Below are 16,877 nucleotides of genomic sequence, written 5' to 3'. Positions count from 1 at the left end.
CAGGGAGAGAGATATACATTAGAGAGAGAGGGGAGGGAGAGAGATATACATTAGAGAGAGAAAGTGGAGGGAGAGAGATATACATTAGAGAGAGAAAGGGGAGGGAGAGAGAGATATACATTAAAGAGAGAAAGGGGAGGGAGAGATATACATTAGAGGGAGAGAGGGGAGGGAGAGCGAGATATACATTAGAGAGAGAGGGGAGGGAGAGAGAGATATACATTAGAGAGAGAGGGGAGGGAGAGAGAGATATACATTAGCGAGAGAAAGGGGAGGGAGAGAGATATACATTCGAGAGAGGGGGAGGGAGAGCGAGATATACATTGGAGAGAGAGATATACATTAGAGAGAGAGGGAGGGAGAGAGATATACATTCGAGAGAGGGGGAGGGAGAGAGAGATATACATTAGAGAGAGAGGGGAGGGAGAGAGATATACATTAGAGAGAGAAAGGGGAGGGAGAGAGATATACATTAGAGAGAGAGGGGAGGGAGAGCGAGATATACATTAGAGAGAGAGGGGAGGGTGAGAGAGATATACATTAGAGAGAGAGGGGAGGGAGAGCGAGATATACATTAGAGAGAGAGGGGAGGGTGAGAGAGATATACATTAGAGAGAGAGGGGAGGGAGAGCGAGATATACATTCGAGAGAGGGGGAGGGAGAGAGAGATATACATTAGAGAGAGAGGGGAGGGAGAGAGATATACATTAGAGAGAGAGGGGAGGGAGAGAGATATACATTAGAGAGAGAGAACGGGGAGGGGAAGAGAGATATACATTAGAGAGAGAGGAAGGGGAGGGAGAGAGATATACATTAGAGAGAGAGAAAGGGGAGGGAGAGAGATATACATTAGAGAGAGAGAAAGGGGAGGGAGAGAGATATACATTAGAGAGAGAGAAAGGGGAGGGAGAGAGAGATATACAGTAGAGAGAGAGAAAGGGGAGGGAGAGAGAGATATACATTAAAGAGAGAGAAAGGGGTGGGAGAGAGATATATACATTAGAGCGACAGAAAGGGGAGGGAGAGAGATATACATTAGACAGAGAGAAAGGGGAGGGAGAGAGATATACATTAGAGAGAGAGGAAGGGGAGCGAGAGAGAGATATACATTAGAGAGAGAAAGGGGAGGGAGAGAGATATATACATTAGAGAGAGAAAGGGGAGGGAGCGAGATATACATTAGAGAGAGGGGGAGGGAGAGAGAGATATACATTAGAGAGAGAAAGGGGAGGGAGAGAGATATACATTAGAGAGAGAGGGGAGGGAGAGCGAGATATACATTAGAGAGAGGGGAGGTGAGAGAGATATACATTAGAGAGAGAAAGGGGAGGGAGAGAGATATACATTAGAGAGAGAAAGGGGAGGGAGAGAGAGATATACATTAGAGAGAGAAAGGGGAGGGAGAGATATACATTAGAGGGAGAGAGGGGAGGGAGAGCGAGATATACATTAGAGAGAGAGGGGAGGGAGAGAGAGATATACATTAGCGAGAGAAAGGGGAGGGAGAGAGATATACATTCGAGAGAGGGGGAGGGAGAGCGAGATATACATTGGAGAGAGAGATATACATTAGCGAGAGAGGGGAGGGAGAGAGATATACATTCGAGAGAGGGGGAGGGAGAGAGAGATATACATTAGAGAGAGAGGGGAGGGAGAGAGATATACATTAGAGAGAGAGGGGAGGGAGAGAGATATACATTAGAGAGAGAGGGGAGGGAGAGCGAGATATACATTAGAGAGAGAGGGGAGGGTGAGAGAGATATACATTAGAGAGAGAGGGGAGGGAGAGCGAGATATACATTAGAGAGAGAGGGGAGGGTGAGAGAGATATACATTAGAGAGAGAGGGGAGGGAGAGCGAGATATACATTAGAGAGAGAGGGGAGGGTGAGAGAGATATACATTAGAGAGAGAGGGGAGGGAGAGTGAGATATACATTCGAGAGAGGGGGAGGGAGAGAGAGATATACATTAGAGAGAGAGGGGAGGGAGAGAGATATACATTAGAGAGAGAGGGGAGGGAGAGAGATATACATTAGAGAGAGAAGGGAGGGAGAGCGAGATATACATTAGAGAGAGAGGGGAGGGTGAGAGAGATATACATTAGAGAGAGAGGGGAGGGAGAGCGAGATATACATTAGAGAGAATGGGGAGGGTGAGAGAGATATACATTAGAGAGAGAGGGGAGGGAGAGCGAGATATACATTCGAGAGAGGGGGAGGGAGAGAGAGATATACATTAGAGAGAGAGGGGAGGGAGAGAGATATACATTAGAGAGAGAGGGGAGGGAGAGAGATATACATTAGAGAGAGAGGGGAGGGAGAGCGAGATATACATTAGAGAGAGAGGGGAGGGTGAGAGAGATATACATTAGAGAGAGAGGGGAGGGAGAGAGATATACATTAGAGAGAGAGGGGAGGGAGAGCGAGATATACATTAGAGAGAGGGGAGGGTGAGAGAGATATACATTAGAGAGAGGGGGAGGGTGAGAGAGATATACATTAGAGAGAGAGGGGAGGGAGAGAGATATACATTAGAGAGAGAGGGGAGGGAGAGCGAGATATACATTAGAGAGAGGGGGAGGGTGAGAGAGATATACATTAGAGAGAGGGGAGGGTGAGAGAGATATACATTAGAGAGAGGGGGAGGGTGAGAGAGATATACATTAGAGAGAGAGGGGAGGGAGAGAGATATACATTAGAGAGAGGGGAGGGAGAGAGAGGGGAGGGAGAGCGAGATATACATTAGAGAGAGAGGGGAGGGTGAGAGAGATATACATTAGAGAGAGGGGAGGGAGAGAGATATACATTAGAGAGAGGGGAGGGAGAGAGAGAGAAAGGTCTTAAGAGAGTGAGGTCTTAAGGGAATACTGGACAACTTACAGCGCCGGAGTGGTTCAAAACGAATAATTTGTTTACTCATAAGCACTTTGTTTTCATCCTTTGAAAAATACTTCCTCATTACAAAACCACCAGGAGAGATAAACACATACGCACACAGACAACTACCAGAGATCAGGGTGTGTGACTGAGTGCGTCATTGTCTGTTGGCTGTTTCAAAGTGTTTGTGTGTAAACAGTGGGGAAGCCGGCATATGCGTGTGTATGCAGACTGCGTAGCAGCTTACTTTAAACAGTCGTTGTCATAACAACCCCACACCACAAGATGACGGCAGTGATTAGGGGGCTTGAGCAGTGTACTGTGAAGGGTACTAGAGCACAGTGGCTAATGTAGACACTCGTAGAAGGGTAGAAAATGAGAATGCCAACTGTATATTTCCACGCACCATAGGTGTAGTAGGCAACCTCAGTAGGTAGGGACGCGTTGCGGATGTCTTCGTTGGTCACAAACTGGTCTACGTACAGCTGGGCCTTGGAGGCCTTGAGGAAGGCCATGAGCCGAGCGGTGAACGATGCTACGAAGATAGACAACATGCCGAAGTCTAACACGTTCCATAGGTGATTCACGTACTCTCTAGGGCCGTCCACCCAGATCTCCTTGACCTCTGACCAGATCATACCTGAGAGAGAGAGAGAGAGAGAGAGAGAGATGGTGGTCTGGGCCTAAACCACACAAAAACAACTCTATACACTATGGAACACAAAGCTTTTACTGTCTCATTCTGGTCTGATGTTTCTTGTTGGTTGAGAATGTCTGTATTTCCAATTTCTTTGATGAAGTCTGGGATCCTGCTCTTTAGGCCAAGGGCAGATGACGCCTTTTCCCTAAAGAGCAGGAACCCGGAATTCATCAAAGAGATTGGAAATACAGACATTGTCAACCAATAAGAAACATGGTATAAAGTATAAAGGAGATGGACCCACTGGTTGCCCTCTAGGTTACAGAGAGCTGGTAGTCCCACCCACCAAAATACCAGGTGTGAAACAGGGAAGAGACTCAGGTGTTATGCTAATTTGTTATAGAGCAGACCTAACCCACTTTATTAAATTAGTCAAAACAGGAACATTTTACATGTGTCTAGAAATGAATAAGGACATGTTCTCAACAGAGGAAAATGTCCTCATGTCTGCAACATATATCCCCCAATAGAATTCCCATCCTTTAACTTTTTATGGCTGCAGGGGCAGTATTGAGTAGCTTGAATGAAAAGGTGCCCATTGTAAACGGCCAACTGTTTGAATTATGTCTGTGAGTATAACAGAACTCATATTGCAGGCAAAAACCTGAGAAATTCCACTTCCTGTTTGGATTTTTTCTAGGGGTGGCAGATTTTCAACCAAGCTCTCATTGAAATTACAGCGATCTATGGATGAGTTTTCACTTCCTACGCCTACCACTAGATGTCAACAATGAATAGAACTTTGTCTGATGACTATAATGTGAAGGGGGGTCGAATGAGACAGGAAATAGTCACCACTGCCACGAGTTGACCATGCTTTATCCATGCGCGTTCACAGGGGAAGCACCTGCGTTCCACCGGTCATCTGAAGTCATTCTAATTCTCCGGTTGGAACGTTATTCAAGATATATGTAAACAACAATCTAAAGATTGATTCAGTACATCGTTTGACATGTTTCTACTGACTGTTACGGAACTTTTGGACATTTCGTCACGTTATAGTGGACGCGCTTTGTGACTTTGGAATTGTTTACCAAACGCGATAACCAAAGTAGCTAATTGGACATAAATAACGGACATTTTCGAAGCAAATCAAGCATTTATTGTGGACCTGGGATTCCTAGGACTGCATTCTGATGAAGTTCATCAAAGGTAAGGAAACATTTATCATGTATTTTCTGGTTTCTGTTGACTCCAACATGGCGGCTAATTTGGCTTCTGTTCTGAGCGCCGTCTCAGATTATTGCATGGGTTGCTTTTTCCGTAAATGTTTTTTGAAATCTGACACAGCGGTTGCATTAAGCAGAGGTCTATATATAATTCCATGTGTATAACTTGTATTATCATCTACATTTATGATGAGTATTTCTGTTGAAACGGTGTGGCTATGCAAAATCACTTGATGTTTTTGGAACTAGTGAATCTAATACGCCAATGTGAACTCAGATCTCTTTATATAAATATGATCTTAATCAAACAAAACATGCATGTATTGTGTAACATGAAGTCCAATGAGTGTCATCTGATGAAGATAATTCAAGGTTAGTGATTAATTTTATCTCTATTTCTGCTTTTTGTGAATGCTATATTTCGCTGGAAAATGGCTGTGCTTATTGTGGTTTGGTGGAGACCTAACATAATCGTTTGTAGTGCTTTTGCTGAAAAGCATATTTGAAATCAGACTCTTTGGTGGGATTAACAACAAGATTACCTTTAAAATGATATAAGACACGTGTATGTTTTAGGAATTATGAGATTTCTGTGGTTTGAATTTGGCACCCTCTATTTTCACTGGTAGTTGTCATATCGATCCCTTTAGCGGGATTGTAGCCATAACAAGTTAACGGTGACAGCTTCTCCATCCTAGACGGGGAGATCAACCATTTCCAGGCCCAGGGACATGTACTAGTCTCTGGTGACCTAAATGCCAGAACTGGACAAGAACCTGACACCTCAGCACACAGGGGGACAAACACCTACCTGGAGGTGACAGCATTCCCTCCCATATTTGCCCCTCTAGGCACAACTACGACAACATAACCAACAAAAACAGGTCACAACTCCTGCAGCTCTGTCAGACGCTGGGTATGTGGTAGGCTTTTATGAGACTTCTACGGTAGGTACACCTATAGCTCATCTCTTGGCAGTAGTACTGTAGACTACTTTATCACTGACCTCAACCCAGAGTCTCTCAGAGCGTTCACAGTCAGCCCACTGACATCCCTACCAGATCACAGCAAAATCACACTCTACTTGAACAGAGCTGTGCTCAATCTTGAGTCACAAAAATAACTGAATAATATTAAGAAATGCTATAGATGGGAGGAAAGTAGTGTGGAAATCAACCAAAAACAATTAGGCACCATCAAATTCAAGTGAAGGTGTAAACTTGGCAGTAGAAAACCTAAACAGTATATTTGACCTCTCAGTTTCCCTATCAAATCTACAAATGTCAAGGAGACAGCCTAAGAAAATGAACAACAATGACAAATGGTTTGATGAAGAATGCAAAAACCTGAGAAAGAAATTGAAAAACCTATCCAACCAAAACATAGAGACCCAGAAAACCTGAGCTTACACCTTCAATATGGTGAATCACTAAAACAATACAGAAATACACTATGGAAAAAGAAGGGACAGCACGTCAGAAATCAACTCATGTAATTGAAGAATCCATAGAATCTAACCACTTCTGGTAAAATTTGAAACTCGAATAAAACAACAAGAAAAGTTATCTATACAAAACAGAGATGTGGGGATAAACCACTTCTCCAATCTTTTTGTCTCTATTACAACAAACAAACAGCAAAAACATATACATGATCACATACAAAACTTAGAATCAACACATTTCTTTCCACAGGGCCAGGGGGTGAGACAGGGATGCATCTTAAGCCCCACCCTCTTCAACATATATATCAACGAGTTGGCGCGGGCACCAGAACAGCCTGCAGCACCCAGCCTCACCCTACTAGAATCTGAAGTCAAACGTCTACTGCTGATGATCTGGTGCTTCTGTCACCAACCAAGGAGGGCCTACAGCAGCACCTAGATCTTCTGCACAGATTCTGTCAGACCTGGGCCATGACAGTAAATCTCAGTAAGACAAAAATAATGGTGTTCCAAAAAAGGTCTAGTTGCCAGGACCACAAATACAAATTCCATTTAGACACCGTTGCCCTAGAGCACACAAAAAACTAGAAATAACTCGGCCTAAACATCAGCACCACAGGTAACTTCCACACAGCTGTGAATGAGCTGAGAGACAAGGCAAGGCAAGAAGAACATCAAATTTGACATACCAATTAGGATCTGGCAAAAAATACTTGAATCAGTTATAGAACCCATTGCCCTTTATGGTTGTGAGGGCTGGGGTCCGCTCACCAACCAAGAATTCACTAAATGGGACAAACACCAAATTGAGACTCGGCATGTAGAATTCTGCAAAAATGTCCTCAGTGTACAACGTAGAACACCAAATAATGCATGCAGAGCAGAATTAGGGCGATACCCGCTAATTATCAAAATCCAGAAAAGAGAAGGTTCAATTCTTCAACCACCTGAAAGGAAGCAATTCCCAAACCTTCCGTAACAAAGCCATCACCTACAGAGAAATTAACCTGGAGAAGAGCTCCCCAAGCAAGCTGGTCCTGGGCCTCTGTTTACAAACACAAACAGAACCTACAGAGCCCCAGGACAGCAACACAATAAGACCCAACCAAATCATGAGAAAAAAAAAGAATTACTTGACACATTGGAATGAATTTACAACAAAAAAACGGAGCAAACTAGAATGCTATTTGGCCCTACACAGAGAGTACACAGTGGCAGAATACCTGAAAACTGTGACTGACCCAAACTTAAGGAAATCTTTGACTATGTACAGACTCAGTGAACATAGCCTTACTATTGAGAAAGGCCGCCGTAGGCAGACATGGCTCTCAACATGGCTCTCAAGTATAAGAGCACAAGGCGAAACCCAGATGCAGACACAGGAGGCAAATGGTTTGAGTCTTTGATATTTATTATATTCCAAAAGGGTAGGCAACAGAATGGTCGTGGACAGGAAAATGGCAAAAACCAGTTCAGAGTCCAGGAGGTACAGTGTGGCAGGCAGGCTCGAGGTCAGGGCAGGCAGAATGGTCAGGCAGGCTCGAGGTCAGGGCAGGCAGAATGGTCAGGCAGGCGGGTACAGAATCCAGAACAGGCAATGGTCAAAACCGGGAGGACTAGCATAAGAGAATAGAAAAGGCAGCATGGGAAAACCCACACTGATTGACTTGGAACATACAAGACAAACTGGCACAGACAGACAGAAAACCCAGGTTTAAATACCTGGGGAAGATGGGTGACACCTGGAGGGAGTGGAGACAATAACAAGGACAGCACAAGGACAGGTAAACAGAACAGGGTGTGACAAGAAGACAGGCTATGTGCTCACTGCCCACAAAATGAGGTGGAAACTGAGCTGCACTTCCTAACCTCCTGCCAAATGTATGACCATATTAGTGACACATATTTCCCTCAGATTACACAGACCCACAAAGAATTTGAAAGCAGATCCCATTTTGATTAACTCCCATATCTATTGGGTGAAATACCACAGTGTGCCATCACAGCAGCAAGATGTGTGACCTGTTGCCACAAGAAAAGGGCAACTAGTGAAGAACAAACACCATTTTAAATACAACCTAGATTTATTTTTATTTATTTCCCTTTTTTATTTGAACTATTTGCACATCGGTACAACACTGTATATAGACATAATATGACATTTGAAATGTCTTTATTCTTTTGGAACTTTGTGAGTGTAACATTCACTGTTTCACTTCTTTTTTCATTTCACATTTGTGTATTATCTATTTCACTTGCTGTTGTTTTCCATGGCAATAAAAGCCCTTAAATTGAAATGGAATAAATGTACATTTAATTGAGAGAGAGTGAGAGTGAGAGGGGGGGGGGGGGGGGGAGGGGGGGGGGGGGAAGAAGAGACGGAGAAACCAGTGGATTCTTTTGTAATGATTGATCTTATGTTTGTGGGCACCACTCTCTTTCTTTCTCTTTTCCCATTTCTTTCTCTCCATCCACCATCCTTTCCTTCTTTCTCTCTTAAATCCATTCCCTCACATTCTTCCTCTTACCTCCCTCATTTCCTCCCCTCTTACCTCTATCCCCTTCTCTCCCTCTCCCCTACTCACCCAGCACCCACTTCATGATCAGCATCTCCGTCCAGGAGAACTGAGTGGTCTTGACCCGGAACACCTGACGAGGGTGGTCAGTGATGGTCTCGTTGGGCAGGTTCTTGACCCCCTCAAAGCGGTCTGAGGCGTTGATGACCAGCAGGCCCAGGAAGATGGTGAAGGACACGGCGTGGGCCACAAACTTCATGAAAGGACTTCTCAGGATCTGACCCAACTAAAACAAACAGGGTCAAAACATACAACAACTGTATTAGTCTTTCTTTACACATAGCTGCTTCATCGAGGAGAATGTCGACTCACTGTGACTGTGATGTGGATGTCTTGCCTCGCTATCTTAAGATGAATGCACTAAGTCCCTCTGGATAAAAGTGTTTACTAAATGGTTCAAATGTGATTATAAGCCCTGAATGCTGATTGGCTGACAGCTGTGGTATGTCAGAACATATACCACAGGTATGACAAAACATGTATTGTTACTGCTGTCATTATGTTTGTAACAAGTTTATAACAGCAACAAGGCACCTCAGGGGATTGTGGGCTATGGCCAATATACCACGGCTAAGGTCTGCATCCAGGCACTCTGCATTCCGTCGTGCTAAGAACATCCCTTAGTCGTGATATATTAGCCATATACCACAAACCATAGAGGTGCCTTATTGCTTAAATGTAATAAATCCATGTTAAATGTGTACATGATATTGCAAAGAAACAGTATCACTGTCAGGAGGTGTCATAATAAACTGACTTAGTGGAACTAGTGTGGACTATAGTCTCTAACCTGAGGCTGAAAAACAAAACATTCAGTTAAGTCAGACTTAGGGATCAGCTAAGTCAGAATTGGAGTCAGACTCAATACTCCTGTCAACTGAATAGAACAATTCTCCATTGGAGGGTAGCTAACAGAACTTCTATTTTATTGACCCTCTAGTGGCCCATGTCCAGAAATCAAAGTCTGAAGAGAAAACACTAAATAAGACAGTGTGTGTGAAATATGAATCTGGTTGTGTGTTCTACTATTCAGAAATAGAGAATCAGACAGGTACAGAGTGGCACACCAACATAAACACAGTTATGCTTCAGAGGGATGCAGATCGACACACTTAACATTCAAAACTATGCACTCAAAATCACAGGCACATGTATTTGTAAATATTAACATGCAAGCTTGTTCATTTAACACACAGCCATTGTGCTGTGTGCGTGTCCCACAGCAACCAACAGTACATCAAGGGTGTTGATCACCACATTTACATCAGTCATATAGCAGACACTCTTATCCAGAGCGACTTACAGACGCAATTAGGTGTAAGTGTCTTGCTCAAGGGCACATCGGCAGATTTGTGGGATTCGAACCAGCTGCCTTTCTGTAACTGATCCAACGCTCTAAGTGCTAGACTACCTGCCGCCACATTGCCATCTTAACCAAATCAATCAGGTGTGTGTCTTTCCCATCTGTTTACATCTGTTTACTCTGAACAGGAACTAGCTACGTCCCAAACTGCACCATATTCCTATAATGTAATGGACTACTTTTTACTAAACGTAGTGCACTATGTAGGGAGAAAATATAAGGTTCCATTTGGATTCTCAGCAGATTGCGGTAGGGAGAGATCCTGCTGTACTTCTCAGTGTGGAGGGGTCTTGGCTGCCTGTGTCTCTCTCAGTAGGTGTTAGCAGCAGTAAAAGGGGTGACTGGACCCTGATATGGTCCTATTACAGACATCATCAGCAGAGACCATCTCTGATCACCCCTCAATCCATACTCCCTCCATCTCTCTCTCTCAGACTCCCTCAGTCTCCCATCTTTCCCCTTAGTCTCTGTCCATTTCCCTCCCTCCCTCCCTCCCTCCCTCCCTCCCTCCCTCCCTCCCTCCCTCCCTCCCTCTCTCCCTCTCTCCCTCTCTCCCTCTCTCCCTCTCTCCCTCTCTCCCTCCCTCCCTCAGTCAGTCTCTGTCCATTTCCTCTCCTCTCTCTCTCTCTCTCTCTCTCGCTCACTCACTCTTATGCATCCTTCTCCACTCTCCTGTCACCGTTCCGCTCCCTACCCACTTAATTCCCCTTGGCTTGCTCTTTTTATGTCCTTTCCTTTCTCTTCCTGTCTCTCCAGAGGCTGTGCCAGTGTCAGAGGATGCTGGGAGGGACCTGCCAGTGGAGGTTAAGGTTAGTGTGATATTTACAGTGTCTTCCTCCTGCTATAGGAGGAGTTGCCTCTCTAACTGTCTGTCGTCCATTGGTTAGAAATCATCTTACTGACAACAGCCCCTAGAACCCCCACAAGGGTATTACTGCTCCCACACGCCAGGTGTCAAACACACACACACACACACACACACACACACACACACACACACACACACACACACACACACACACACACACACACACACACACACACACACACACACACACACATTGTCTGTGTGTGCACTTAAGCACGCAGGTGTGTGTGTGTATACTGTAGGTGCGTCTGCATACATTCATTACCTTGCTGCAGGGCATGATCCAGTAGGCGAGAGCCAAGAAGGGCAGTCCCAAGCTGACCGCCAGAACGGTCCAACACTTGACTCCGATGGACTGCTGCCTCAGATCTGACAGGTTCTCATACCAGATAGTCAGCAGCTGCTGCTGGCAGTTAGGATGGGCCACAAACTACAGACAGAGAGAGGGAGAGATGGAAACACACTAAATATAATTAAAAAACAGAGAGAGAGAGAGAAAGAGAGAGAGAGAGAGAGAGAGAGAGAGAGAGAGAGAGATGAAAACACACTGTCCCACACTTACATAAAGACGGCTACTGTATATTAGCAAAGCACAAAGTTCTTGCTCCTGCTGACAGGAAGTGTGGGTGAGTTCTTACTCCTGCTGACAGGAAGTGTGGGCCATGAACTGTATAAAATAATTAAAACTACAGTCATATAGCTACAGCAGAATCCATAGATTACATGCAACACCTGCACTGAGCTAAAGGCTAGAGCTGCCGCTTTCAAGGAGCGGGACCCTAACCCAGAAGCTCATAAGAAATCCCGCTGTGCCCATCAAACAGGAAAAGTGTTATTACAGGACTAAGATTGAATCGTAGTAGACCGGCTCTGAAGCTCGTTGGATGTGACAGGGCTTGAAAACCATTACAGACTACAAAGGGAAGCACAGCTGAGAGCTGCCCAGTGACACGAGCCTACCAGATGAGCTAAACTACTTATATTCTTGCCTCGAGGCAAATAACACTGAAACATGCATGAGAGCACCAGCTGTTCCGGAAAACTGTGTGATCACGCCCTCCACAGCCAATGTGAGAAGACCTTTAAACAAGTCAACATTCACAAGGCCGCAGGGCCAGACGGATAACCAGGACGTGTACTGCGATTATGCGCTGACCAATTGGCATTTTCAAACTTCACTGACAATTCAACCTCTCCTTGTCCGAGTCTGTCATACCAACATGTTTTAAGCAGACCACCATAGTCCCTGTGCCCAAGAACACTAAGGTAACCTGCCTAAGTGACTACCAACCCGTACCACTCACGTCTGTAGCCATGAAGTGCTTTGAAAAGTCTGGTCATGGCTCACATCAACACCATTATCCGGGAATCCCTAGACCTACTCCAATTTGCATACTGCCAAAACACATCGACAGATGATGAATCTCTATTGCACTCCACACTGCCCTTTCCCACCCGGACAAAAGGAACGCTATTGTGAGAACGCTATTCATTGACTACATTTCAGCGTTCAATACCACAGTGCCCTCAAAGCTCATCAATAAGCTAAGGATCCTGTGACTAAACACCTCCTTCTGCAACTGGATCTTGGTCTTCCTATTGGGCAGCCCCCAGGTGATAAGGGTAGGTAACAACACATCCGCCACGCTGATCCTCAACACAGGGGCTCCTCAGGGGTGCGTGCTCAGTCCCCTCCTGTACTCCCTGTTCACTCATGACTACACGGCCAGGCACACCATCATTAAGTTTGTCTATGACACAACAGTGGTAGGCCTGATCACCGACAACGACGAGACAGCCTTTAGGGAGGAGGTCAGAGACCTGGCTGTGTGGTGCCAGGACAACAACCTCTCCCGCAACGTGATCAAGACAAAGGAGATGATTGTGGACTGCAGGAAAAAGAGGACCAAGCACGCCCACATTCTCATCGACTGGGCTGTAGTGGAGCTGGTTGAGAGCTTCAAGTTCCTTGGTGTCAACATCACCAACAAACTAACATGGTCCAAGCACACCAAGCCAGTTGTGAAGATGGCACGACAAAACCTATTCCCCATCAGGAGACTGAAAAGGTTTGGCATGGGTCCTCAGCTCCTCAAAAGGTTCTATAGCTGCACACACACACTGGTTGCATCACTGCCTGGTATGGCAACTGCTCGGCCTCCAAACGCAAGGCACTACAGAGGGTAGTGCGTACAGCCCAGTACATCACTAGGGCCAAGCTTCGTGCCATCCAGGACCTCTATACCAGGCGGTGTCAGAGGAAGGCCCTAGAAATTGTCAAAGACTCCAGCCACTCTAGTCATAGACTGTTCTCTCCGCTACCGCATAGCAAGCGGTACCGGAGCGCCAAGTCTAGGTCCAAGAGGCTTCTAAACGGCTTCTACCACCAAGCCATAAGACTCCTGAACACCTAATCAAATGGCCACCCAGACTATTTACATCACCCCCCACCCCCCTCTTTTAGACCGCTGCTACTCTCTGTTGTTATCATCTATACATAGTCACTTTAATAACTCTACCTATATGTACATATTACCTCAACTAACTGGTGCCTCCGCACATTGACTCTGGACCAGTTCCCCCCTGTATATAGTCTTGCTATTGTTATTTTACTGCTGCTCTTTAATTACTTGTTACTTTTTTTTCTTATTCTTATTCATATTTTTTTTAAACCCCATTGTTGGTTAGCGACAAGCATTTCACTGTTATATTCGGTGCATGTGACTAATACAATTCGATTTGATTTGAGCAATAAACAAGCCAAGAATAAAAGGTTCAGTCAGTTCCCTGCAGTCAAGTTGGATACAAATCACAAACATTTGCTGGCAAATTCCAACTTTTAAAATAATTTTAACTCTTCAAGCAGTGCACCATAGGAAAGGTCTGCACTTTAAATGTATCTGTTGTTCCTGTCAGCTATTCTCTGTCTGTAATGACTAATAATAGTTCATCATTTCGTGGGTGCTTATATTTGTCCTGTTTAACACATGCACAATTGTGCATAATACAATAATATCTGTGATTTGGAAATGTGTTTTTTTGCATATCCCAACTCTCCCTGAGACACCCTCTAAGTGTGTGTGTGTGTGTGTGTATGTCTGTTTCCCTCAGTTTACACACTAGTATCGGGGGCCAGTCTGGCAGGTTGATTAACACACTGCTGTGGCCACGCTCCCCTGCTTTGGGAAAACAGCCCATACACTACACTCTACTGTGTCCCCGGATGCTTCCAGACAGGCTGGAGTATACATTATTATGGCTTAGATGATATGAGCCCTGATGGTACTAATGTCTCATGATGTTTCAATACAGGATGATCAACCATAGGGTCAGATAAACATGCATACGTTTATTGTTGAACTGTGTGTGTATGAGTGTGTGTATGTGTTTGTGTGTGTCAGTCTCTGTGAGTCCCGGGTAATGAAGGGAGAGTTGATGTGGTTTGACATTTAGCTGAAACACTTTTGGTATGAGAGGGATAAGCACTCTGAGACAGGCTCGATAGTCTGATATTTACAAACGCTACCAGGCCTTGGGACACACACACGCACGCACACACACACACACACACACACACACACACACACACACACACACACGAGATGTGTGTGCTGCATCACTACTGCAATACTACATCACTGATCCAATGCTCTCCCTGAATTGTCTAGATTGAACCTAAATCCAAATTTCCGCATACAATTACAGCAGTTAACAATAAGGTCCAACAGACAAATGCAGTCAAATGCTTTATGTACAATCAATGCTATCCAGTGGTGTAAAGTACTTAAGCAAAACTATTTTAAAATACTACTTAAGTAGTTTTTGGGGTTATTTTGTACTTTACTTCACTATTTATATTTTTGACAACTTTTACTTTTACTTCACTACATTCCTAATGAAAATTATGTACATTTCCCCTGACACCCAAAAGTGTCACACCCTGATCTGTTTCACCTGTCTTTATGCTTGTCTCCACCCCTCTCCAGGTGTTGCCCATCTTCCCTGTTATCCCCAGTGTATTTACACCTGTGTTCTCTGTTTGTCTGTTGCCAGTTTGTTTTGTTCGTCAAGCCTACCATTGGTTTTCCCCTTGCACCTATCTTGTTATAGTTGCTGTTTACTAGTTTTCCTGGTTTTGAGCATTTCTGCCTGCCCTGACCCTGAGCCTACCTGCCATTCTGTACCTTGTCACACCACCCTAGATTATTGACCTCTGCCTGCCCTGACCCCGAGACTGCCTGCAGTTCTGTTCTTTATGGACTCTGATCTGGATTACTGACCTCTGCCTGCCATTGACCTGTCGTTTTGCCTGCCCCTGTTCTAGTATTACACTTTTGTTACTTTGACACTGTTTGCATCTGGTTCTTCTCCTGAAACGTGATACAAAACTACTCATTACTTTTTGAATGCTTGGCAGGACAGGAAAATGGTCCAATTCAAGCACAAAGAACATCCCTGGTCATCCCTACTATCTCTGATTTGATGGTGTCACGCCCTGACCATAGAGAGCCCTTGGTTCTCTATGGTGTAGTAGGTCAGGGCGTGACTAGGGGGTGTTCTAGTTTACATTTTCTATGTTGGTGTTTTGTATGGTTCCCAATTAGAGGCAGCTGGTAATAGTTGCCTCCAATTGGGGATCATATTTAGGTAGCCATTTTTCCCTCCTGTGTTTGTGGGATATTGTTTTGTGTTTGTGCACCACTACTTTCTCATTTCGTTATTGGTTTACTGTTTTTGTTTAAAGTTTCACCGTAATAAAGATGTGGAACTTCCATCACGCTGCGCCCTTGGTCCGCTCACTACGACGATTGTGACAGATGGACTCACTAAACACATGCTTCGCTTGTAAATTATATCTGAGTGTTGGAGCTTGGCTGTGGCAATCTGTTAATTAAAAAAATAGAAAATATGGCCATCTGTTTTGCTTAATATAAGGAATTTGAAATTATTTATACTTGTACTTTGACTTTTGATACTTAAGTATATTTTTTTTATGTATCTTTACTTTTACTCAAGTATGAAAATGGGGTACTTTTTACACCACTGATACTTTCAGATAAATACTGGCATGTAAACTAAAACAAAATGTAACGTTAGTCATTTACAACAGTGTCAAGCAATGCAGTCAGGTTGCAGTCCTGGTTAGGGTTTCTCACCTTTTTGACCTCATATTTAATGGCCAGTTTGACGCGTTCGAGGCAGGGCCGGTTGTTTTCGCTGGGCGGGGAATTGTCCACGTCACCGTTCAAGATGGCCTCCACCTCCTCTGTGTCTCTGCACTGGTCCAACACCCCCACGACAAAGTCCTTACACTGCATGGACAACTTTCTGTAGTCATTCTATGGAGAGAGAGAAAGGAAGTGAGGGGGAGGTTGAATGGTGGGAGGATAGAGATTGAGGCAGAGAAAGGGATACATGAAAATAGCAAGGATGGAAAGAGAGGAGAGAAAAGGGGAGAGAGAAGGAAAGAGATATTAATCAAACGTATTTATATAGCCCTTCTTACATCAGCTGATATATCAAAGTGCTGTACAGAAACCCAGCCTAAAACCCCAAACAGCAAGCAATGCAGGTGCAGAAGCACGGTGGCTAGGAAAAACTCCCTAGAAAGGTCAAAACCTAGGAAGAAACCTAGAGAGGAACCAGGCTATGAGGGGTTGCCAGTCCTCTTCTGGCTGTGCCGGGTGGAGATTATAACAGAACATGGCCAAGATGTTCAAATGTTCATAAATGACCAGCAGGGTCAAATAATAATAATCACAGTAGTTGTGGAGGGTGCAGCAAGTCAGCACCTCAGGAGTAAATGTCAGTTGGCTTTTCATAGCCGATCATTAAGAGTATCTCTACCACTCCTGCTGTCTCTAGAGAGTTGAAAATAGC

The 16,877-nt window shown here is 44.5% G+C and overlaps 1 protein-coding gene across 1 annotated transcript in view; it reads right to left on the bottom strand.

Annotated features, from left to right (window-relative positions):
• trpc7b (transient receptor potential cation channel, subfamily C, member 7b) overlaps positions 1 to 16,877 on the bottom strand; it is a 60,169-nt gene that overhangs the window by 34,669 nt on the left and 8,623 nt on the right. Inside the window, exons 2-5 of the mRNA XM_090219484.1 lie at positions 16,154 to 16,336; positions 11,263 to 11,427; positions 8,776 to 8,992; positions 3,284 to 3,517 (exon numbers count right to left, since the gene is read on the bottom strand). Of these exons, the coding sequence (XP_090075610.1) occupies positions 3,284 to 3,517; positions 8,776 to 8,992; positions 11,263 to 11,427; positions 16,154 to 16,336 (799 nt within the window). The remainder of the gene's footprint in view (positions 1 to 3,283; positions 3,518 to 8,775; positions 8,993 to 11,262; positions 11,428 to 16,153; positions 16,337 to 16,877) is intronic.

Source organism: Oncorhynchus mykiss, chromosome 25 (genome assembly GCF_057628025.1).
Source record: "Oncorhynchus mykiss isolate SJ-2025 chromosome 25, ASM5762802v1, whole genome shotgun sequence".
Taxonomy (NCBI): domain Eukaryota; kingdom Metazoa; phylum Chordata; class Actinopteri; order Salmoniformes; family Salmonidae; genus Oncorhynchus; species Oncorhynchus mykiss.
Note: the sequence above shows the minus strand (reverse complement) of the source record. Positions and strands in the feature narration are given on the sequence as shown.